Source organism: Pinus tabuliformis, chromosome 9, assembly GCF_031772625.1.
Source record: "Pinus tabuliformis cultivar Carrire ecotype Pingquan chromosome 9, CPIR1, whole genome shotgun sequence".
NCBI classification, from domain to species: domain Eukaryota; kingdom Viridiplantae; phylum Streptophyta; class Pinopsida; order Pinales; family Pinaceae; genus Pinus; species Pinus tabuliformis.
In genome coordinates, this window is record NC_142307.1 from 1,386,142,642 (window position 1) to 1,386,166,262 (window position 23,621).

At 36.8% G+C, this 23,621-nt stretch overlaps 2 protein-coding genes across 2 annotated transcripts; both read left to right on the forward strand.

Annotated features, from left to right (window-relative positions):
- Positions 1 to 955: 955 nt before the first annotated feature.
- LOC149153675 (linoleate 9S-lipoxygenase 1-like) lies at positions 956 to 14,591 on the forward strand. Its single transcript, XM_089438917.1, has 9 exons — positions 956 to 1,275; positions 1,387 to 1,670; positions 2,131 to 2,383; positions 2,475 to 2,816; positions 2,926 to 3,011; positions 3,127 to 3,234; positions 12,901 to 13,205; positions 13,312 to 13,575; positions 13,663 to 14,591. Exons 1-7 carry the CDS (start codon positions 1,068 to 1,070, stop codon positions 13,078 to 13,080), a joined length of 1,461 nt encoding a protein of 486 aa, XP_089295043.1. The 5' UTR covers positions 956 to 1,067; the 3' UTR covers positions 13,081 to 13,205; positions 13,312 to 13,575; positions 13,663 to 14,591.
- On the forward strand, positions 13,418 to 14,434 carry LOC149153676 (linoleate 9S-lipoxygenase A-like). Its single transcript, XM_089443893.1, has 2 exons — positions 13,418 to 13,575; positions 13,663 to 14,434. Exons 1-2 carry the CDS (start codon positions 13,418 to 13,420, stop codon positions 14,432 to 14,434), a joined length of 930 nt encoding a protein of 309 aa, XP_089300019.1.
- Positions 14,592 to 23,621: the final 9,030 nt, after the last annotated feature.

The window sequence follows — 23,621 nt, forward strand, 5'->3', positions numbered from 1 at the left end:
GGCGCTGAATCCAAATATGCAGTTAAAAAACCATTTTAACTACAACAAATCAAGATTTAACCTCAATTTCTTCCGCTGGATTCCATCACCAGAATCTCCAAAAAATTGCATTATAGACAACTCCCTAAAAAATTAACTATAACTTTTTGTTGAATTCTATCTTTACGTGGAGCAACCTTACACTCTACTGAAACCCTTCCATCGATACACGTCTGCCTCATTGGGTAGACGCTGCGTCCGTGCATTGAATATGAATGACTTCACAAGATTCTGACCGCGATACGCGAAGGCCACCTAACAGTCCATGGATACCATAGAAACATCAACCAACATATCAATTCAAATCTGTAACGAGTGCAGCCTTTCGCAATCTCAGCAATTATCTGGCAAAATCATGGAAACCTGCCCTTACGTGACTGATCCCAACATCTATTGCTGCACTCAACATTTACTACCGCACTACGAGGCGTAACCCTTCGAACTTGTCACTTTTAACCCTTTGAACTTGTCATGCAGATGGCATAAAAGTCCTAAACCGTTTCACAAGGAAACTGTAACCCTTTGAACTTGTCCTGCATATGGCATAAAAGTTATTGAGACCACGTCGAGTAGGTACTAGGTAGGTGTCCAAGATATATCGCAGAGCGTCAGCATTCCGCGTACGACGGGAAATGCTATTTCCAACCCTAATGCGGCCTGACAGCCTGACATGGCCGATCGTTTTTTTCGCTCGCTAGTCATACCCCGCGCGTACGAGGGGAAATGCTATTTCCAACCCTAATGCGGCCTGACATGGCTCATCGTTTTTTTCCCTAGTCATACCGCGCGCATATTAGGGTATCGATCGGTCATGGCAAGCGTCATTAACTTTGTTATAGGGTTGGATATAAGAGTCGCCCCGTACAATACAGTATAAAATGGATCTTGGCTTCTTCCTTTTAGCAGTACCATCATATCTTTCTGTTGCATCTCTTCCTCGGCAGAAACTATCATTACAATTATACCCCCCTTGAGATTCTTCCAGTAACTAGGGTACTTGCTGCAATATTTCAATTCATTCATCCATCATGGATAAACTTGCAGAGGTCTTTCACTTTGGCCCCCATCACAAGTCTACGTCTGGACAGCAAAAGAAAATTAAAGGGTTTGTGGTGCTACAAAAGAAAAATGTTTTAGATTTTAGCGATTTCGGTGCAGACATCCTAGACGATCTTAGCGAGCTGATTGGGAAGGGAGTTTCATTCCAGCTCGTCAGCACATCTCAAATCGATTCCAGTGGGTGCTGCTTTCCCTTCATATAGATTCAATCCTCAAGCTGCTTTTTCCTTTTGATTCACCCATTTTTCTATAATTTAATATGTAAGCTGTTCGAAAATTCATCTGCAGGCAGTGGAAATGGAAAGTTTGGCGAGAAAGCGCTTCTACAAAACTGGATTTCTACCCCTGAAAGACTCGTTACAGGCCAGACTACGTATAGTATCGATTTTGATTGGGACTCCGACTTCGGACCCCCTGGAGCTGTCTTCATCACTAATTCGCATCATGATGAGTTCTTCCTCAACTCACTCACGCTTGAAGTTCCCCATCATGGCAACGTCCATTTCGACTGCAACTCGTGGGTGTATCCCGCCTCTACAGACAATAGAGGCCGTATCTTTTTCTCTAATCGGGTATGTAGTGTTATGTGTAGATTAGATATGTAGTGTTATGTGTAATTCCTTAGAGTGGTTTAGGTAAATTTGATCGGGTTTTAAAAGTCTAGATGTATAAGAATTCATGGTTTTGTTAATGATATTTATGTTGAAATCTAATGGTAGGTCTAGATCTGGTGTCTAAGAACTTATGATTTTGTCAATAATTTTCATGTAAAATATTACCTATTTAAAAACACTTACAAAATCAACATAAAATCCTTTTACCTTTTGCCTACTTATAAAATCACTCACCAAAATTAACCTAGCATCCTTTTACCTTTAATAAGATACATTAGAGATGAATAGCCTGAACAAAAGCATGGGTTGTGTAAACAAACTAACCTTACATTGATCACATCTCTGAGATCGAGTACAATGTCTTGAATGGAACTGACGAAATTATGTGCTACTAACCGTGTTTTACTGTAATATGCAGAGCTATCTCCCTTCGAATTGTCCTCCCGCGCTCATAAAACTGAGGAATGAGGACCTGATCAGCCTGAGAGGCGAATACGATGGAATGGCAGAGACTGAGAGGAAGGAGAAGGACAGAGTGTATGACTACGATTTCTACAATGATCTCGGAGACCCAGACAAGAGTGTGGAGCTCAGCCGACCAGTACTGGGAGGGTCTCAACAGTTCCCATACCCGCGGAGGGGCAGAACGGGCCGCCCTCCTACAAAAACAGGTTAGTGCATTTGTAGTGCCGATCTATAAAACAACACAATCCTTATTTTCCCACTCAATTGTGTGGCATTCGTTGATTTTTGGCATTACAGAGCCCGCTACCGAAAGCAGATTGCCATTGGACATGAGCCTTGACATCTACGTTCCCAGAGATGAACGTTTTGGGCATCTGAAAATGTCTGATTTCTTGGCGTATGCCCTCAAGTCAGTCGTCCAATTCCTGATACCAGAGCTCCAATCTCTGTTCGATCCAACCCCGAACGAATTCGATTCCTTTGAAGACATTATAAAGCTCTACTCCGATGGGATAAAGCTGCCCGACAACCCAATTCTGGACGCTATCACGAGTCTCATCCCTCTTGAGCTCATCAAGGAGTTCCTCACAACAGACGGCGAAAAGTTGCTCAAGTATCCGCTTCCTCAAGTTATTTCCAGTCAGTACTTTTCTTCTAAACTGATCCCTTCATGTTCTTATTCTGCATTAAATTTAATCGACCTGATTTTAATTGAAATTGATACAAATTATGGAATGAATGGACACAGCTGACGAATTTGCGTGGAGGACAGACGAAGAGTTTGCGCGCCAGATGCTGGCCGGTGTCGATCCTGTTGTTATACAGAGACTTCAAGTAATTAGCAAAGAGCTGGCCCCTCCCTGCCATTATCAATATACAGAACCTCGTTTGATATTTTAGTTATGCTAACTTCACATTGTTTTCATGTTATGAATGATTGAATTGACAGAGTTTTCCTCCGAGAAGTAAACTGGACCCAGAGATATATGGTCCTCAGATCAGTTCTATTACGGCTTCACATATACAAAAGAATCTCGATGGGCTAACAGTAGAGCAGGTATCATCCAACCGTATACTTGTTTCTTATAATAATAATAATAATATAATATCCATTTTTAATGTCACAGCCAAGCCAGACACCAAATTGGTGTATGAGACCCCCTTGTTTATGGGACAAGGGACCCACCTCCGCCCAGCGATTTGACTGCTAAGTCTACGAAGGCATACATACTTTACCCCCTCTAGTTTTGAACCTGTGACCTCTTAGGAGGAAACACATGCTCTTAACCATTAGGCCCACTTAATCTGATACTACTTATGTAATTCTGTAAATAAAATTCATTGCATCCAGAATCGTAACAAATATTTACAGTACAGTACATTAAAGATGCCATATTTCAATGCAGTAACTATGGTGGATTTAAAAAAATATAATAATTATAAGAAATATAAATGAAATTCATCGCATGCAGAATGGTAACAAATTTACAGCACCGTCGGATGAAGATGCCATATTTCAATGGAGTAACTATTTACGATTAAAAAATATATAATATTTAGATAAATGATACTTTGATAAGTCAGTGAAACATCCATATAAATTACAAATATTAATATATACAGATTCCTAGCCACTTCACCTATCAATTGATAAATCAATAGGAAGCTTTTCCACCCACAAAACATTTTATATATCGTCACTTCTGTATTTAGATTAATAAAAACTTTAAAATGATAGCTAAACAATGATTATTTAATGTAGAATAATTACTTATCGTAAAGAATCGTAAAAAATTTGATGTCCAAGAAAACATACTACCAGCCATTGATGCTTGCTCTCAATTTGTCACTGTTTCTTCCTCTCGTTTTGGCACTGGGTACACCTTCAACCTTTGCTCATGAAGTTTAACAAATATTTCTTTCCGCTAGACTCTTGAAACTAAATATCTCTTCACATTTATCTGGCTGCGAATTTTTCTATGCGCTCAAAATAGAAATAGCGAGAGGGGGATTTGTTGCTTCTAAACCAATTGTAAAATACACCAAATGTTCTTCAAACACCCATAGGTGCCGACAATGAAGGGAAACACCCACAGTTGGCCCACTGGCATTTGATTTACCGGCAATCACCATTCACTGGTGAGAATGAGAAAACATATCCACTTGTGAAACAGCTATTCCGGTCACGCGTCGGACAGACCCTACATAGTCCAAATCTGGGTATGCATGTTGCAGAAAAGATGAACTTTTTCAGCGAAGAACGGCATTAGAAATCACGCCAAAGCAGGCAGATAAGAAAATCTGAAGGCACCTCGAAGCTCTGCTCTCTCAACTTGATGGTGTAAAACTAAAGGGGATTGAGATGCAAGCTTGGGGACCAAACATAAATATATATAGCCAAGCTTCCATCAAGTTTCTGTTGGCTATGTGTCAAGTGTTCCAGAGATCATGGTAGAGAACTCTAGAGGGAGTAATGGACCACTTCAGAAGTTCCCAACAAGAAATTAATTAACTGCAGTTGATTTCCTTAATTTAAGGAAATTACTGCAGTTGATTTCCAGAAATTAAGGAAATGACTGCAGTTTATTTTTGTAATTGTAGGCAGCAGTTGGGAAAACATAAAGGAACTTAACATTCCCCCACTTGGTCCATACTTCCAATTTTAATGTCTCATCTTAAAACCCATTGATAATCTGTATTAAGTAATAGATACATGAATCATGGCGATAAGTCCTCTAATGACAAGTATTATCTTCCATGTATTACTATGTATTTATTCTTATTATAATTAATGTGGCAACAATTTCTTAATGAATAAACCTTATGTTTATTCATGGTCCTACACAGATGAATTTTCTCAAATCAAATTAAGGTGCACATAAATATGAGAAAAACATCACAATAATTAAGAATTTCATTAAAATATCATTGTCCATACAATGGGAAACTACGTAATGGAACCAAGTCCCATATTCATTACATGATCCTTGAATTTAAACGGTGGCATGCCCTTAGTCAAAGGATCATCGATCATCAACTCAGTGCTGACGTGCTCAATGACCACTTTCTTTTCTTTAACACGTTCTCTTATAGCTAAATACTTAATCGATGTGTTTATTTCGACTCCCATTTTTGTTGTTTCTAGCCATAAAAACAATAGCTGAATTGTCGCAATATATTCTTAATGGCTTAGAGATAGAATCCATAATTCTAAGCCCAGAAATGAAACTCTTAAGCCATACACCATGTAAAGTAGTCTCAAAATAGTGGACGAACTCGGCTTCCATAGTGGAAGTGGCAATCAAGGTCTGCTTGGCACTCCTCCATGATACAACTCCACCGACCATCATAAAAATGTATCTTGATGTTGATTTGCGTGAATCAACACATCCAGCAAAGTCAGAATCTGAGTAGCCAATTACTTCCAAATTGTCCATCTGTCTATACATAAACATGTAGTTTTTGGTTCCTTAAAGGTTCCTCATTACTTTCTTTGCAGCTCTCCAATGGTCTAAACTTGGATCACTCTGATATCGTCCCAACATTCCCACAACAAATGCAATGTCAGGTCTTGTGCAGACCTGAGCATACATTAGGCTTCCAACAGCAAAAGCATATGGAATGTTCTTCATTTGTTCCCTTTCAAAGTCGTTCTTCGGGCATTGGTTCAAATTGAACCTATCACCCTTCACAATGGGAGCTACACTTGGTGAACAATCCTTCATCCAAAATCTCTCTAAAACTTTATTAATATAGGTTTCCAGTGACAAACCCAAGATGCCTCGAAATCTGTCTCTATGGATCTTAATGCCAATGACATAAGATGCCTCACCCATATCCTTCATATCGAAATTTTTAGAGAGGAATTGTTTTACCTCATGTAGCAAACCCTTATCATTGGTTGCTAGCAAAATGTCATCCACATATAAAGCAAGAAAACAAATTTTACTCCCACTGACTTTTAGGTATATGCATTGATCCATAATGTTTTCTACAAAACTGAAAGAAGAAATTACATTATGGAATTTCAAATACCATTGGCGGGATGCTTGTTTTAAACCGTATAATGACTTCTTGAGCTTGCAAACCAATTGCTCACCATCACTAGAGGGGAATCCTTCAGGTTGTTTCATGTAAACCTCCTCCTCTAGATCTCCATTAAGAAATGTTGTTTTCACATCCATTTGTTGCAATTCCAAGTCAAAATGGGCTACTAATGCCATAATAACGCGCAAGGAATCTTTCTTAGATACAGGAGAGAAAGTCTCCGTGTAGTCGATTCCTTCTTTCTGAGTGAATCCCTTAGCAACAAGTCTTGCCTTGTATCTCTCAATGTTGCCCAATGAGTCTTTCTTTGTCTTAAAGACCCATTTACATCCAATGGCTTTTGCACCATTAGGCAACTCAACAAGATCCCAGACTTCGTTACTCTTTATAGAATTCATCTCTTCCTTCATGGCATTGTACCATAGTTCTGATTCTTTGCAACTCATGGCTTGTGAAAATGACTCGGGATCATTTTCGGCTCCAATGTTGTAGTCAGATTCTTGCAGATACACAACATAATCATCAGGAATTGTTGATCTCTTTGGTCTAGTAGATCTTCTTAATGTTGTACCATCATCTTCCTGAGAAATATGTGGTTCAACTTGTTGTTCAAAAGTTCTTGGCAACTCTTGAACTACCTGATATACTGGAATGTTGTCAACAGCTTGTGGAACTTCAACAATTGGTTGTTTAACACTAGTTTGTACTTGAGGGATGCTATGAACAATAACGAATCTATCACTTGAGGTGGAAGGTTGAGATTCTGAATGATCCTTTTTAAAAACTATGTTCCTGGTTTGATCGCTCCCACTGATCAAGTCATTTTCAAGAAACTTTGCATTTCTTGATTCCACAATCCTAGTGCTGTGAGATGGACAATAAAATCTGTAACCTTTAGACCTTTTAGCATATCCAATGAAATACCCACTAATGATCCTTGGGTCCAGCTTCTTCTCTTGTGGATTATATATTCTCACTTCAGACGGGCATCCCCAATCGCGCATATGTCGCAAACTCGATTTCCAACCTTTCCATAATTCAAATGGCGTTTTAGGAATAGCCTTGGTTGGAACTCGGTTTAAGATATACACTGTTGTCTTAAGTGCTTCATTCCACAAGGATTTAGGAAGATTGGACCTGCTAAGCATACTCTGCACCATGTCCAATAATGTTCGGTTTCTTCTTTCTGCTACACCATTCTGGTCGGGTGAACCAGGCATGGTGTATTGGGAAACAATCCCATGCTCTTAAAGAAATTTAGTGAATGGCCCAGGTGCTTGTCCATCTTCTGTGTATCTACCATAATATTCTCCACCTCTATCTGATCTCATGATCTTAATTTGCTTACCGCATTTTTTCTCTACTTCAGCCTTAAAGATCTTAAAGGCATCTAATGCTTCGCTCTTTTTATGAAGCATGTAGAGATACATATATCGTGAGTAATCATCTATAAAGGAGATGAAGTATCTCTGACCATGTGAGTCCATGTCTGGACTACATATATCAGTATGTATGATCTCTAATACGTCCAAACTCCTATTGGCACCTTTCTTTGACTTGTTGGTCTACTTTCCCTTTATGCAGTCCACACAAGTCTCAAAATCAGTGAAATCCAGAGTATTAAGTACCCCTTCATCTACCAATCTTTTAATTCTTTCTATGGAGATATGACCTAGTCTCCAGTGCCATAATTTAGAGGAATCTTCATTAATAACACATCTTTTAGTGCCAGTGTGAACATGCATTGAATCATAAGTGACATTGTTTTGTAAATTAATACAGTAAAGACCATTAGACAAAATACCATTCCCAACACAATCAGATTTATAAAATAGATTGAAGGATTTTTCTGAAAAGTTAAAGGAATATCCAAAAGGTACAAGCCTTGAAACTGAAATCAAGTTTCTAGAAAAACTTGGAACATAAAAGGTCTTTTCTAATTCTAAAACAAAGCCACTACTTAAAGTTAAATAACATGTTCCTATAGCTTTCACATGTGAGCCCATCTTGTTTCCTGATAAGATGCTTTGCTCATTTCCCACTGGCTTCCTTAGGTTTTACAAACCCTGCAAGGAATTCGAAATGTGAATTGTTGATCCAGAATCAATCCACCATTTGTTAATATTGACGTTAACTATATTAGATTCATAACAAACAAACGAGATTAATTTACCTTTGTCCGCAAGCCATTTTTGAAATTTGGCGCATTCCTTCTTCATGTGTCCCTTCTTTTTATAGAAGAAACACTTGGAATCCTTCTTGATATCAGCTTGGGGAGGTACTTTACCTTTCCCTTTCTAATTGGCTTGAGATTTTCCCTTTCCATGCGTTGGCAGCATTGCACTTTCTCCCAGTTCCATCACCAGTCTCTCTTCCTCTTGAACACACATGGTCATGAGTTCATTAATTGACAATTTATCCATATGTGTGTTGTATGAGATTTTGAAAAGGTCTGTATTGGTGCGGAAAGGTGTTTAGGATGTAGTGCACTAGGAAGAACTTTGATATTTCAACCTCGAGTTTCTTCAATTGAGCCACAGTGTCCCTCATTTGCATGATGTGCTCGCGCACACCTTTCACATTGGTGAGCCTTAGGGATGATAACTTCATGATTAGGGTGATTTCTAGTGCCTTGTCTGAAGTGACGAATTGATCATCAATGGCCTTTAGCGAGTCTCAGACCTTTTCATGCTGATCAACGGAACCACAAATACGAGCTGAAATTTTAGTCTTAATGAATATCATGCTTAGGCGATTGGATTGCTCCCATCGTTCATAAAGCGTGATGTTCACTGCAGTGCAGGTATTAGTGAGTGCCAGTGGTTCATCTTTCCTAATAGCATAGTCTCTGTCCATCCACCCCAAATGAAGTAGAACTGTCTCCTTCCAAACCTTATAGTTATCTCCCTTAAGTTCAGGGATATCACAATGAATTTTAGAGAAATTTGCAAGTTGTACAACTGCATAAAATTAAAGATCACATGGGCCTAAATAAAATTTCATGTTTTACCAATGTAAACCATGCTTAAAAATTGAATCTAATGACATAAAAATTGCATGTGGGCTAAATTTTCAATTCAAGCAGATTCGATTATTCTTTATGATAGAATTTATCAAATTATTCACTTAATTCATAATTCTAATTCTAAAGGGTATATTATGATTATAATTCGATATAAATTCTATCTTAGATTTGAACTTTATGATAAAACTATTAATTCATAATTCTTGTGGGTAAGTTATGAATATTTTATCCTAATTAATTATATAAATATAATAAAAATTCCTCTGGGATAAAATTTATTATATTTAGTATAATTAATTACAATTAATGTCCAAATAATCTTTATCTGATCTTAACCAATCTTATATAATATTATTTAATTTGAGATGTTGTGGCTATTCTCTAATGAATTAAAATTATATGGATCACTAAACATTATTTTTTACATAAAAAAATAAAAATAAAAAATAAATAAAATAAAAATAAAAATAAAAATAAAAATAAAAAATAAAAAATAAAAAAATAAAAAATCACTTGATATGAAAAGAATGATAATATGCATAAATAGAACTAAAATATTCATGCATAACATTCTTAAAAAACTCTAATTAGGTTTTGTAATGGGAATTTGTTATGTAATGCATTAGGTTTTAGTGAAGAGTCTAGAATTCCCCTGTATATTTTGAAAAATCTTTATATGTCAAAAAATTTCATTATTTATAAGGCCACTCATTGATTTCATTATATTCCTCTTTTTACTTAAGTAAAAACAAATTGTACAATCGAGTAAAACATACGAAATCAAGAAACTCCACAAAACCCTCATTTTAATGCTAAACACCAAGGCAAAAATAAAATAGTGGCTCTAATACCAAATGATAGCTAAACAATGATTCTTTAATGTAGAATAATTACTTATCGTAAAGAATCGTAAAAAACTTGATGCCCAAGAAAACATACCTCTAGCCATTGATGCTTGCTCTCAATCTATCACTGTTTCTCCCTCTCGTTTTGGCACTGGGTACACCTTCAACCTTTGCTCATGAAGTTTAACAAATATTTCTTTCCCCGAGACTCTTGAAACTAAATATCTCTTCACATTATTTTGTTGTGAATTTCTCCATGCGGTCAAAATAGAAATAGCGAGAGGGGAATTTGTTGCTACTAAACCAATTGTAAAATACACCAAACGTTCTTCAAACACCCATGGCTGCTGTCAATGAAGGGAAACACCCACAGTTGGCCCACTGGCATTTGATTTGCTGGCAATCGTTGTTCACTCGTGAGAATGAGGAAACATATCCACCTGTGAGACAACTATTCCGGTCACGTCCAAATCTGGGTATGCATGTTACAGAAAAGACGAACTTTTTTAGCCAAGAAAAATCACGCCTAAGAGGAATACGCCAAAGCAGGCAGATAAGAAAATCTGAAGGCACTTCCAAGCTCTGCTCTCTCAACTTGATGGTGTAAAACTGAAGGGGATTGAGATGCAAGCTTGGGGACCAAACAGAAATATATATAGCCAAGCTTCCATCAAGCTTCTGTTGGCTATGTGTCAAGTGTTCCACAGATCATGGTAGAGAACTCCAGAGGGAGTAATGGACCACTTCAACTTGATGGTGTAAAACTGAAGGGGATTGAGATGCAAGCTTGGGGACCAAACAGAAATATATATATCCAAGCTTCCATCAAGCTTCTGTTGTCTATGTGTCAAGTGTTCCACAGATCATGGTAGAAAAATCCAGAGGGAGTAAGGAGTAATGGACCACTTCAGAAGCTCCCAAAAAGAAATTAATTAACTGCAGTTGATTTCCGTAATTTAAGGAAATTACTGCAGTTGGTTTCTAAAAGTTAAGGAAATGACTGCAGTTTACTTTCGTAATTGTAGGCAACAATTGGGAAAACATAAAGGAGCTTAACATAAAATCGTTATGCAAAAGAGAAATATTAAAATATATTAATCTTACAAATACATATAAAATTATGAAAAATAGAAATATTAAAATACATTACTTTTACAAATACATAAAAAAAATTATGAAAAATTGATATAAAACAATTTAAGTGATTTATATATATATATATATATATATATATATATATATATTGATAGTTTTTAGAATATATTTTATTTTTTACCATGTTTTTATAATGACCTGAGTAACAATTTACAATGAATTTATCATGCTTTTAAATAGACTACATAATGTGAAAATATCATAGACAAAACCATAGGTTACCAAAACTAGTAAACTTTAGGTAAATTGACTCTATGCATGAGTCGAGTTTACCCTAAATACCCTAAAAATCCTCACTTTAAACTTTATTTATATAGATTAACTTGGTCCTATGTTCTTTAGGATTATGCATAAGATAATTATACCAGTCTTCCTCATGAATGCCACCATCCAAAGCTATAATGGGTGATTATAAGGAACAAGTTATCCTTACCGGTTCTACCTAAAAATGCTTTTCCAATCTTAAATTTGAGATGCTTCTCACTATGTCCATGATAATGCAATTCATCTTTTCTAGATCTGCTCAGGAGTATCATCTTCTCATGCTTTATCCAGAACCTATTGCAATAATGCTTAAAGTCATTTGGATGGAACAATACTCTCTACCATTATTTTTTCCTCAAACAATTCAACAATATGTTAGTATCAATACTACCCACCATTATTTGTCCTAGAACAATTCAACAACATGTTTTTTTAGAAATATTTCAAGCACCTCACTTTTGCTTTTCATGAGGTGGGGCCCAAACCTTCCCAATTGCATCATCTATGAACATTACAAAATATGTTTTTTTAGAAATATTTCAAGCACCTCACTTTTGCTTTTCATGAGGTGGGGCCCAAACCTTCCCAATTGCATCATCTATGAACATTACAAAATATGAGGTTCCTTTAACTAGGACCAAATACAACAAAATGTAACGATTCTAATATATTTGTTTTCCTTTCTTGGCCACTTCTCATAAATGAAACTCTTTTTACAATTGTGTAGGCCTAATGATTAAGCCCCTCTGCCTTGTAAAATATCACTAATTCAAATCTAAAAATAAATAAAATATGTACACCTCTATAAAGTTTAACAATTAACCTTGTTCAACTTTCTTTTCTTATATCATAATATTGCAATGAAAGCAATAAGTCAATAACCCATAACCCCATAAATAAATTAATATTATAATTAATAAAATATAATTTAATAAAAATTCAATTATTAATAATAAATAAGAACTAAAATTAAATTATGAATAAATAATAATAAATAAAAATGATTTAAGGCAAACTTCAATTAAAAAAATATAAACCAATGATCGATAACCACCATGAATATATTAACTTCATGACTAGATAAAAACTATTTAGGTCAAACTTCAATTAAAAAAATATTTCTCTTACCGAGCGAAAGATATAAATATTATTTAAGTCAAACTTCAATTAAAAAAATATATCTCTTATCGTTGTAAATGTGTATATTAAATTATTAAAAATCTTATATTGCTAAGTTCTTTATTCCTTTTTGTATTTATAAATTAATATGATATGTCTCTTATCTTTGTCTTTATAAATTAATATGATATATCTCTTATCTATGGGCAGATGTATATGAAACTATTATTTTGTATTTATAAATTTATATGATATGACGTATGTTCAGAGTATGGAGGACAACAGGCTGTTCATTCTGGACCACCATGATGTCTTCATGCCTTATGTGAACCGAATAAACGCTCTGCCTACCACTAAGATATATGCTTCTCGCACAATTCTGTTCCTTAAAAAGGATGGCACATTAAGACCAGTCGCAATCGAGCTGAGGCTACCCCCTTCACATTAACGTCCGGAAAGTGTTCGTAAGGTGTTTAATCCAGCAGAGGAAGGCGCACAAGGAGCTCTATGGCAGCTCGCCAAATGCTACGTAGCCGTTAATGATTCTGGTTACCATCAGCTTATCAGTCACTGGTAAAATCATGCAGAATCTGGGAATATATATTCAGAATCTATTTAGTATTTACAATATCATTATATAATATAGGGTCCCAACTGAGTAATGGTGGGATTTTTTCAGGCTTAAGACTCACGCAGTCACGGAGCCATTTGTCATCGCTACCAACAGACAGCTGAGTGTGATGCATCCCGTGTATAAGCTACTGAGTCCCCATTTCCGGGACACCATGAACATTAATGCTCTGGCTCGCCAAATTCTTATAAATGGTGGAGGCATTCTTGAAACAACAGTATTTCCTGGAAAGTATAGCATGGAGATGTCTGCGGTAGCGTACAAGGACTGGAGGTTTGACGAACAAGGGTTGCCTGCAGATCTCCTTAAGAGGTAATCATAATCAATACTGCCTAAAATCTAATCTCGATCTGTGTCATCCATTTGAATTTTGATTAATATGTACTCAAAATTTGACAGGGGTATGGCAGTGGTGGACTCATCAATGCCCTACGGGCTGAAGCTGATGATCGAAGACTACCCTTATGCTGTGGATGGATTGGAGATATGGTTCGCAATAGTTTCATGGGTTAAGGAGTACCTGTCCCTGTACTACCAGAATGATGATGCAGTGAAATCTGACAGAGAGCTGCAAGCATGGTGGACCGAAATAAAAAATGTTGGTCACGGAGACAAGAAGGACGAGACATGGTGGTACAGCATGGACAACGTGGAAGAAGTTGAAAAAGTAATAACAACAATCATATGGGTAGCCTCGGCTCTTCACGCTGCGGTTAATTACGGGCAATACCCTTACGGCGGATACATGCCTGATCGGCCCACCATGAGCAGAAGGTTAATCCCGGAAGAAGGGTCCCAAGAGTTCTCAGAGCTGGTGGAGAATCCGGACTTGGCTATCCTTAGAACTCTAAGTAACCCATTTCAAACCACCCGTGGTATTGCGCTCTTTGAAATCCTGTCGAGGCATTCAACAGACGAGGTATATTTGGGGCAGAGAGCCACGAGTGAATGGAGTGATGATAAACGTGTGACAGAGGCTTTTGAACGTTTCGGAACAAAGTTGAAGGAGATAGAGAAGAATATAACAGAAAGAAACCTGAATGCAGAAATATTGAAGAACAGGTCTGGTCCGGCCAAGGTTCCCTATACTTTGCTTTATCCAAACACCTCGGATCTGACTCACAAAGGAGGAATTACTGGCATGGGAATTCCCAACAGCGCTGCTATTTAATTTACTCTATCCGCCGTTAATTAGTAATTACAATGTGATTTGTTAAACAATATTAGTTTTATTCTAAGGCATTAAATCATAATGTCATATGTATGTTAAATAACAGATGGTGCGTTGAAATCCATCAATTAATAAATATCATGACTGTTTATATGTATGTTAGCAATCCATGATTATTAATTCACGACTGTTTATATGTATGTTAGCAATCCATGATTATTAATATCTATATTTGATAGATAGGAATCATAACTTTCGGATCTTGTGGAGGTATTCCAATTGAATCATATATATTTATCTTCATTTTATTTCGTAATTCAATCTGCAATTTGGTCACAATTTTGACGTTTTGAAGTCCAACCCGCTTTCCCCGACAGGGCTGAGACCCTGACCAACTGTCCTTTAAGTCAACTTCAATGAAAAAATGACACTCCATGTTATTGAAATTGCAACATTGCATATGCTTCTAAAGAACAACCTTGCGCCTGCTCCTTGATGCGTAAAATTCTCACATCTTGCACCTACTTTTTGATATATCATATGTTGCTCCTGTTCCTTCTTGTTGCCGGAAAGAAAGTGGTGGTTTGTCTCCAATCTTGTACATTGATAGAGTTTTGTCTTGGCCAACACTGATTGGCTTATATTGACTTCGTAGGGTTACAAAATTTCACCTCTTGGATTATAATATAATATAATAGTTGCAATATTATGATTTTTTTTTTCACAAATTATATGTTTTATAGCTATCAAATGTTTTTAATCTTAAAAAAAATTAATAATCAAATCACGATATATATTTTTCAAAGGATTTTTTTCAAAAAATATTTTGGTTAACCTCATTTAATAACAATGAATTTTTGTAGTCTCTTATGATTAAATATAAATAATTAGAAAAGTGGCAATTCATGGCTAATTAAAGATTAAGGTATTGAAAGCATGTCATAATGAAGAGTATTACATCTATTATACAACAAGGTGGCATAATTAGAGATGACAAAGCTTAACCATGTGGCAATAGTGGTAGGTTACAACTCTAAGTAATTAATGCATACATATGAAAGGCAACGAGGAAAAATGTTTAAAGAAGAATGAGATGAATAAAATTTGAGTGTAGCAAAAACTCTACTTGTGTCATAATGATGACATGTTATAATTATTTAGAGACTACTTGGTATAATGAAATTGCATTTCACCATAGTCATTACAGTAGAAATTGCAGTTGCTAATGAAATCAAACTGAAATTAATAGACACAAATTTCTTCTATTAAATTCCGCAGAAGGAAAACTAACAGTAGAAACACATGTAATCATTCAATCACAATGCGCAAAGTTTTTACTGAGGAAACCAACTCGGAAAACCCTTCATCTATTTGTATTATATTAGATGAGAACAATGATCTATTACAATGACTACTTCAATGCTTGAAGCTCAATCTACACTGCAATATTGATCTCCTCTTGAGTATGCTCTCGCTAATACTTAGCCAAAATAGGACTCCTACTTCCTCCTATTTCCTTGCGCAATTCTTGCTCCTAAAGAATAGGGAAGCTCCTATTTCCTTGCGCAATTCCTGAGGAAATTAGCTCACCTGCTACATGCAAACATTTTACACTCATTAGTATACAATAATGATTACATTATGCGTTTTCTCTCCAACTTCACTAGGCAATTCGAATTACATGCATGACTAGGGCTATTTATAGTAAATTGACTACTTAATTGATAGTTAGTTATGTTTACAATAGTTACAACTACTCAACTGAACTCATACTGACTCTATTCTAGATTAGAGCTCAGATAACTGACTTTCACTGAAGATAACACCTCTAGATAGCTATATATTAGCCACCAACTTGCACACAACTCTACTTCTAGCCCACAAACTTGAATTGACTGACTTAACTGAGTGATTTGGCCATGTCACTCTTGCTAACTACTTGACAACTCATCCTACTGAAGTGGAAATTCGAATTTATTCATTTGATTAAGGCACAAGTCAAATGAATCATTTTCTTGCTACAATTTAACACTCCCTCTTAGAAAGAAAAGGGTTTTAAACAACCCCAATCCTGCTCCCATGGAACTCAAACTTTCCTCTTGACAAAGCCTTTATCAAAATGTCTGCATTCTGCTCCTCTATAGGAATGTGCTGTAACATAACAATCCTCCTCTACACACAATCTCTCAGGTGATGGTACCCTATGTCTATATGCTTGGACCTATCATGAAACACTAGATTTTCAGAGAGTTTTATACAAATATAATTGTCACAGTGGATCAATGTAGGCTCCATCCCCTGACTGAAGAGACCAACCAAGATCTTCCTCCAAATAGCCTCACATGCTGCTTGACTAGCATCCATATACTTGGCCTCTGCTGAGCTAAATGTTACAAATTTATGTTTCCTGTTGTACCAAGAAACTGCTACTGACCCAACACTGAATACAACTCCCAATGTGCTCTTCCTATCTGAGGGACTCCCTGCCCAGTCTGCATCTGTGAATCCTTGGAGCTTCACTCCATTAGTATGCCTATACCATAAACCAAACTCTGGTGTGCCTCTGAGGTATCTTAGAACATGTTTTCCTACTTTCCAGTGAATCTTGGAAGGCTCCACCATGAACAGACTAAGTTGGTTCACTGCAAAACAAATATCGTACCTTGTGTTCACAAAGTACATCAAGCCCCACCAACTGTATGTAGATAGTGCCATCTACTGCCTCTCCTATAGAAGCATCCTCTTTCCTCCAGGTAGTACCTAGAGGAGTATCCATGGGTTTTCAATCCTACATATGCAGTATCTGAAGGATTTCCGAGGTGTACTTCCCCTGTCCAACAAATATCTCTCCATCTCCTTGCCACACCTTCAAGCCAAGGAAGTAGTTCATCAAAACCATATCCTTCCTGTCAGTATCAAATCATCCACATATAGAACTAAGATGAACAAACTTCCATCTACCATAATGTAGTAGAGATTGGCATCTGCTTCACTCTTAGTGAAGCCCAATCCATTGAGATAAGAATCTATGTGAGTGTACTAAGCATGGGGTGCCTACTTGAGACCATAGATGGCTCTCTTGAGCCTACACACATGTGTCTCCTTGCTAAAGGTCTCAAAACCCTTAGGCTACTCAATGTAGATCTCTTCCTCAACCACTCCATTGAGGAAGGTAGTTTTAACATCCATTTGGTGGATCCTCCACCCCGACTGTGTTGTCAATGCAAGTATGGTCTTGGTAGATGAGTATCTTGCCACAAGGGTAAATGTCTCCTTATAATCAATCCCCTCCAACTGTGAGAAGCCTTTTGCCACAAATATGGCCTTGTACTTCTCAACACTGCCATCAGCTGCATGTTTCACCTTATAGAACAGTCTGGAACCAACAACTGACTTGTTCTTAGGTTTGGGCACCACTTACCAAACAGTGTTCTTCAATATGGAGTTATACTCCTCCACCATGGAATCTACCCACACCTGCTGTGAAACAACCTCTTCAAAATAAGATGGCTTAGAATCTATCAAGTCTATCATGAGTGCCATATATCCTATATATTTGTCCGGTGATCTCCTCTGTCTACGCAAGGAGCTAGGAGTTCCAACCTGCTCCCGAGCTTCCTGCACCAACTTGTCAACCATCCTGGTCCTCTTCCTCCCTTCTCTGGAAGGCTCTATGTGAGTGGGTGCCTCTACTCAGTCTGCTCTTTGCTCCTCCACATGTGGCTTCTCCACATCATCCTCTTGGAATGTCCTCTTGCCTTTGAGTAAGATCTCACTCTGTGGATTTCACTGAGGCTCCTCCTAGAAGCTCCTCCTCTAGTGGTATGCTCATCTCTCACTCTAGAGAACTCCTCATGGATTTATCCTCATCAAATATCACATCCCTCCTCATAACAATCATCTTGAGTGAGGACGTGTATAGCCGGTAAATATGAGGTGTCTCAGAATAGCCCATAAATATCCCCTTTTCTGTAGTGGGATCCAAATTTTTCTTGCTATTTTTGGAGACATGACAATAGACTATGAATCCAAAAATACAAAAGTGCGAGACATCTAGCTTCCTCCTAGTGAAAGTTGGTTTAGGTGAAACCATTCCAAGAATTTTGTGAGGGCTCCTGTTTTGCAAGTAAACAATAGTATTGAAGCTTCAGCCCATAGGGATAGTGGCAACTCTTGGCCATGTAACATTTCACTAGTAGCTCCTACAATACTTTTATTTTTCCTCTCTGCAACTCCATTTTTCTATGGGTTGTTGGGTGCAATCAAATCCCTTCTAATACCCTCCTTGGCACATAATTCTTTGAAGGCATTAGATACATACTCTCCTCCATTATCACTTCTCAAGGATTTAATTTTCTTTCCAGTCTCATTTTCAACTAAGGCTCTAAATTCAACAAACTTCGAATAAACCTCATCTTTGTTCTTCATAAAATAGATCCAACATTTGTGGGAAAAATCATCTATGAATATCACATAATACCTGTACTTTGCAGTGGAGGCTGTGGAAAACAATACACCTACATATGAGTGAACTCGCTCCAAGATGGCTCCAGCTTTTCTATTTCATCCCTAGAAGGAGCATTTAACATATTTTCCAAGAGTTCATCCCTTGCAAACATCATGTTGATCAAGGGTGCATTTTGGAAGTCCATTGGTGATCTACTAAATTATTTTCAAAGCTCCATGGTGTAGGTGTCATGCACGCTTATGCCAGAGCTCTCTAACATTTCAACCATGAATATGTTTTTCCTTGCTACTCAATGCAACACATCCATCCACCTCTAGCTTGTAGATATTTTTTAACTATAAAACCAATTTGTTTTGCTTGTCTAGTAGAAACATGCTTCAAATAAATCTTCCCTTTACTGAACACCACATCATATCCTCTGTCTTCAAGTACAACTACAGAAACTAGAATTTTATTCAGACCAGGCACATACATTACATTCTTTAGGTGAATATGGGAGCTTGAATCCCTCTTAAAAGTGACAATGCCAATCTCTTTGGTACTATAACTTCCATCATCTTCAAGCTCTGTGTAATTTTAGGTCCTTCTCGTCTAAGCTAATTAAGAAATCCTTAATTCCTGTCGTATAAAATGAAGCGCTAGAGTCTAAGTACCATACACTACCTTGTACAGTGCTTTCCATGTAAGTAATGAGGGTGAAATCCAACTCAAATTGTGATGCGAGAGCATCTCCTGTTGATGTTGTTGTAGGCTTCTTATTGGATTTCTTATGTGGACACTTGGTTGCATAATGTCCATACTCATGACAGTGAAAGCATTTAATTTTACTGAGGTCTTTCTCCTTGCCATGGTTTTGGTTGGCTTTTGCCTTGCCTTGGGCTTTCTTTCCTTTGCTTGCTAAAGAAAAGTTTACTTCATCATTAGTTATGGATCTGACTCCATCTCTAGTGTTTCTTCTAATCTCCTACACCAAGTTAGACCAAAGTATCTCCAAATTTGGGAGCTTGTCTCTTCCATTAGCTGAATCCTGATAACTATGATAGGACTTCTGAAGACCAAGGAGTTCTAACCCCACAAGTTCAGATGGTGGCACAGTCTCTCCAACTCCTCCAAGTTCATCTCTCACTTGAGTGAATCTATATAGGTATTGAATAATAGTTTCATTTTTATTCATTCGAATGTTCTTGTGCTTATATTTCAATGCCAGCTTCCTCACATCGTTGCTACTTTCAAATAGGTCTATGAGAGTTTTCCACATTGCAAAAGTAGTCTCCTTTCCATTTTGAATTCAAAACCACATGGTATTTGACTCCCTCCAAGATAATCCTCCTGGATTTTGCATTATCTTTCTTCCACTGAGCCAACTGATGTGCATTTGATGTTGCTGGTTTTGGAATATATGTTTTTGTGTACTCTAATATTCCATTTTCATCCAACACAACTTACATTCTTTCTTTCAAAGCACATAAATTCTAAGTTACCTCCAATGCATACTCAAGCCTCAATCCATTGAAACATTGTTCTTGCATTGAATAAATACATGCACCACAACTCTGCTATTTAGAATTACTTTGAGAGATTATCAGGGACCTGGTTTATATGTATTTTTAAATAGATTTGATAGGATGTAGAAATAACTTGAAATTTGTAGCTGCTAGTGAAATCAATAAACACAAATTTCTTCTACTAAATTCCATGGAAGGAAAACTGGCAATAGAAACATATGCAATCATTCAATCACAATGCACAAAGTTTTTTACCAGGGAATCCAACTCGGAAAAAACCCTCCTTTATTTTTATTATATCATATGAGAACAGTGATCTATTACAATTATTTTTTCAATGCTTGAAGCTCAATCTGCACTGTAATATTGATCTCCTCCTAAGTCTACTATGGCCAATACTTAGCCAAAATAGGCCTCTTGCTTCCTCCTATTTCCTTGGGAAATACCCAAGGAAATTAGCTCATTTGCTACATGAAAACAGTATACACTCACTAGTACACAATAATGATTACATTATTCCTTTTCTTTTGAACTTCACTAGGCAATTCGAATTTCATGGATGACTAAGGCTATTTTTAGTAAATTAACTAGTTAATTGAGAGTTAGTTGAGTTTAAAATAGTTACAACTACTCAACTGAACTCATACTAACTCTGTTTTGGAATAGAGCTCAGATAATTGAATTTCATTAAAGATAACACCTCTAGATAGCTAGATCTTACCCACCAACTTGCACACAACTCTACTTCTAGCCCACAAACTTGAATTGACTAACTCAATTGAGTGATTTGGTCATGTCATTCTTGCTAACTGCCTGAAAACTCATACTTGAAGTGGAAATTCAAATTTCTTCATTTGACTAAGGCACAAGTCAATTGAAGCCTTTTCTTGCTACAATTTAACAATTACACCTTGGGACAATTTCATGGATAGTTGGTAGAAATAAGTTAGAAGTTATAAATTATTGTTTCAAATGATATCAATAGTCCATCGTGCATGAGAGGATCATCATGTCAACAATTTCCCATTAGTGGCAACACATTCGCTTTGATCATTGTTCTTTCCAAAGGTATGTATGTTCCATGACCTAGGCACAAATCCCATTTGAAACAAGTTACATATTCCTTTCATGAGTTTTTTTTTTATGGTGATTAATTAGATTTGTGTTTGTTCCTTCTCCCTTTTCCTTCTCTTAATTAGAGTGAATTGAATAATTAACAATTTTGTTACTTCTCTCAAGTGATGCTTGTAAAGATAATACTTATGATCACATCCTTTACTCCGTTAAATACTTAGCTAGGCATCTTTCCTCCCCTACAAATAATAACTTGAACATAAATGTAGTGCCCATGAATACAATGTAATAAGGTACTACATCACAAGTAACATCATCATTCATTGGTTTGATGCCACATATTACACTTTTAAGTTACTCAAACATCCTTTCTTTTTCCATACCAATGAAGGGAGTATAGTCATAAATGCTTGATAGTGTCCAAAAGAAGAGATTTTGGATGATTGATTTTCATGTCTTCTAACTTCTACTATTGATGATATGGGTGGCAGGAGGGGGAGGAATATTACTCAATCCCGAAGGAATAATAGAGATCAAATTTGCATGGGGTCTAGGAAGGAAAACTAACAATCAAGTTGAAATGTATTGTCTTCTACAAGGTTTACACATTGCTAAATACAAAGGCATCAAGGATATTATTATATTTGGAGACTCACTGATTACAATGATCCATTATATCATTAAGGAAGGAAATCCAAAGGATAATTCCCTTGCCCTGGTGCTTCATTAATTTGTAATTGAAAACTTGAAGATTTGAACAAATTGCAAGTGAAATTTTTAAATGTGTTTTGGGTAATGGATCAAGTTATTAAACACATAAAAAAAATATTTTTAAACTTAATTAATAGCCAAAATAAAGACAAAATGCCATTTCAAAAAACACATAACAACAAACATGATAAAGCAGTTCACCCCTCCCCTGGGCTACATCCTGGTCCAGCTTCCAATGCATGGCCTCTTTCATTAAGTGATAAAATGTGTGTGTTTCATGGCTTTATAATGCTCAAAATGAAAACAAATGTCTCCAATGGATCTAAAACTGTCAAAAACCCCCATCTGGGTTCTTTCTACACCTCATTTGGCCAAAAATTGAAAAATTTATGCTCGTTACAAGTTTTTCCCAATTTCCCATTGCCAACCATCCTCCAATTTGACCCAAACCTTGCTTGAGCACCCCAAACTCAAAACTGGTGTGTAAACGTGGCCTACAATCCCACCCGACGAGCGAAATTATCAGACATTTAAACTGTTCACTAACACCTAGTTTCCAAAATTTGAGGTCGTCTGGCAACAAGTGCCCAGGGGCTGGGGCTAACTGCCCGCTCCTGTCGACCGACCCCCAATGAATTAACACACGGCATGTGAACCCCGCATAACCCGAGGTTGGTGCCAAAATCGACGCTAAGGTATTTATTTAGTTTTTTACATTTTCCTTTAAGACTCTCCTTGCTAATGTAAAGCCAAAGTTCATCTCCAACTTGAAAATTGTGGTCAACATGATGCTTATCATGCCCTATCTTGTAGTTGGCCTTGCACTTTTCCAATTGTTCTTGAACCATTTGATGCACCAATTGAACTTGTTCAATGAACCTCTTGGCCTTATCAATCCCACTATGACCATCAATAGCAACATCCTTCCCAAAGCTAAAATCTAAAGGAGATTTTGGTAAGTATCCAAATAATGCCTCAAATGGAGATGTTTGAGTTGATGAATGTTTTGCCTAGTTATAAGAATGTCGAATGTAGTGTAAGTGTTCATCCCAAAGCTTAGGATGTTTGATGCAATAGCCACGAAGAAGATGTACTACTTGTCTATTGATCACCACTTCTGCCAGACCATCGATTTGTGAATTGAATGTTGCACTCCTTTTCAACTTGGCGTCCATGAGTCCCCATAAGCTTGACCAAAAGCTCCTGACAAATCGAGAACCTCGATAAGAAATAATGGATTTGGGCACCCAAAATGTACCCATACATGTTGAAAGAAAATTTGTGTAGTATGTTCAGTTGTAACCTGCTTCTTACAAGGCATCAAAATACACATCTTGCTGAAATGATCCACCACAACCTAAAGATAATCATGATTTTTTTTAGACACATGGAGTCCTCCTACAAAGTCCATAGAAACACTTTCCCAAGG